The following is a 2,157-nucleotide window of genomic DNA, read 5'->3' as shown; positions in this document are numbered from 1 at the left end:
AAAACTTGAAGTTTTGCCTTCGAAAGGAGCAATCAGAAAGCCGTGAGGGTTATTCTCCGGTCAGTGTTCTCCAAGATGTCACTTGAGGTCACAGAAGTGTTGTAATCACTAAAACATTTCCTGTGTCTCCTTAAGTAACCTCCCACTCAAAATGGAGCAACAATCCTCATTAAGTCAGTGAATCACACACAGAGAGACAAGACTTGAAACTCGGAGGGAGACTTCCTGGGAAAAGGGAGTTTCCAGGGGGAGAAGCAGGGGAAGCGATCTGAGAGCGAGTCACAGAAGTGAAAAATGACTAAAATTCGGGCTGTACAACGTGTGAAACTTTCAAAGAATTACTTAGCAGATTGATTAAGCCAATGCCTTGGGTTCTTAGTGTAACAGACACTAGCACTGAAGAAGAGGTAATCCACTTGCCTGCAGTGTGTCCTTCGGTGTGGCTCCCTAGGCCCCTAACCGCACTGAACACTTAGTTCTAAGACTCGAGCTAATCCTCCTTCTCTGTGCTCCCTTTGCAGGATAACATAAACATCGATGAGGCCACCCGCTTCCTAGTGGAAAACATGCTCGCGAACCAGCAAAGTTTTCCTAGGGAAGAAATCGACATGGACAAAATTAAACTGGTGGAGGAGCCCCCCACGACAAAGCCCAAGTCCCAGTGCTGCTGATGTGTCTCCATGGTCTTGCATGCGCATGCGTCTGAGGGTGCCCCCTCCTAACCCTCGGTGCCATTGTCCGCTGTGAATCTCCCTCAGGGGCGCTTTATCATTCATCTGCACATGAACCGCCCATCTGAACTGGAGATCCCAGGAGCACTGTTCCCACTAGAGGCTCTTTGATTTACCAGAGGACCCCTCAGGCTCTTTGTACTGCTAAAGGCAGACTAATGTTTACAGCCTTTGAAATATTTTGTACACGAATTTCAAGGGTTAGCTTTTAATGTGGTTGGCCAGTAGAAAAACTTCCCTCCTCCCCTTGGTGATCCTGACATCTTGAGTGTCTTTTTTCCTGTATACATCCTCACCTAAGCACGGGTTGTTCTTGGTTTTTGTTTGTCTTATTGTTTGTTTTCTTTCTTTAAGGTGGTAGCTACGAAGACTTGAAGGTCCCACGCAGTTATATCCTAGTCAAAACTTGGTGCGTCGTGTAGAGTTTTTATCTTTAAATAACATGATTCTAGAACGCATAGCCATTGTGTAACTGAGTCACTCTGAATCACCCTTGAGAGCCCCTTCTTTAATTAGTCAAGAAGTACCGAGCTGGGGATGTGGCTCACTTAGAGAGCGTTTACCTTGAATGTGATAGATGCTCGAGAGATCAAAGAAGTTAGCACCATACCTGTTCTGTGGGTGTCTCCCTCTGGATCCTCTCTAGGGGTAGTTGCCACTCCCACTTGGAAACAATACAAATGAACTTTTTTTTTCTTCTGCCCTCTAGTCTGTGTTTATAGCCTAGAACCATATTAAAGATACAGTGGTACTAAGAGGAACTTGTCTTTCCAGACCCGTCTTGGTAATAATGGTCAGGAGGAGAATTCTTTTTCGAAGCACATGCAAGTTTATGCAAAAGTTTCTGTAGTGTAAAACCTGAAAGAAAGTAAACCATGTCTAGTATTGTCTATGGTTTTTGGGTACTGGTTGTATAATGCCTAGGACACTCAGGAAGATCCTCTATATCGCATTGCCTTTCACTCAGTGAAAGAAACGAATAGATATTTTAACCTAAGCCTGTGTGCTGAATGAATGTCATTCTAGGAAGGTCCTTTTCTGGTGAAGAAAATGTGTTTGACTGGGGTGTTGGTTCACCTCTGTTGCCCCAGCATGTAGGAAACAGAGGCGAAGGGTAGGAGTTCGTGGCATATCTTGGCTACATAGCCAGCTCAAGGACAGCCTGTGCTACAGAAGAGGCTTTCTCCAAAAAATAAAAAATAATAATAAAAAAATGGTTTGCTGTTGAATTTTAGATTTAGTTATTTTATGTGCGTGCTTCGTTTGCATTTGCTCCCACGTGGCCATGTATGTACCTGGAGCCTGCAGAGATCAGAAGAGGGCATTGGATCCCCTAGAACTGGAGTTGTGGAGGGTTGTGGACCATTGTCAATGATGGGAACGAGACCCACAACTTCTGCAAGAGCAACAAGTGTTTTCAATCACT

General features: G+C 44.6%; 1 protein-coding gene across 1 annotated transcript in view; it reads left to right on the top strand.

The window, feature by feature from the left end:
- The window catches only part of Rab32 (RAB32, member RAS oncogene family), a 14,811-nt gene extending 12,886 nt beyond the window's left edge, over window positions 1–1,925 (top strand). Inside the window, exon 3 of the mRNA NM_001108902.1 lies at window positions 522–1,925. Within this exon, the coding sequence (NP_001102372.1) occupies window positions 522–671 (150 nt within the window). The 3' untranslated portion in view covers window positions 672–1,925. The remainder of the gene's footprint in view (window positions 1–521) is intronic.
- Window positions 1,926–2,157: the final 232 nt, after the last annotated feature.

Source organism: Rattus norvegicus, chromosome 1 (genome assembly GCF_036323735.1).
Source record: "Rattus norvegicus strain BN/NHsdMcwi chromosome 1, GRCr8, whole genome shotgun sequence".
Lineage (NCBI taxonomy): Eukaryota > Metazoa > Chordata > Mammalia > Rodentia > Muridae > Rattus > Rattus norvegicus.
The sequence above is the reverse complement of the archived record's forward strand: the minus strand, read 5'-3'. Positions and strand labels throughout refer to the sequence as shown.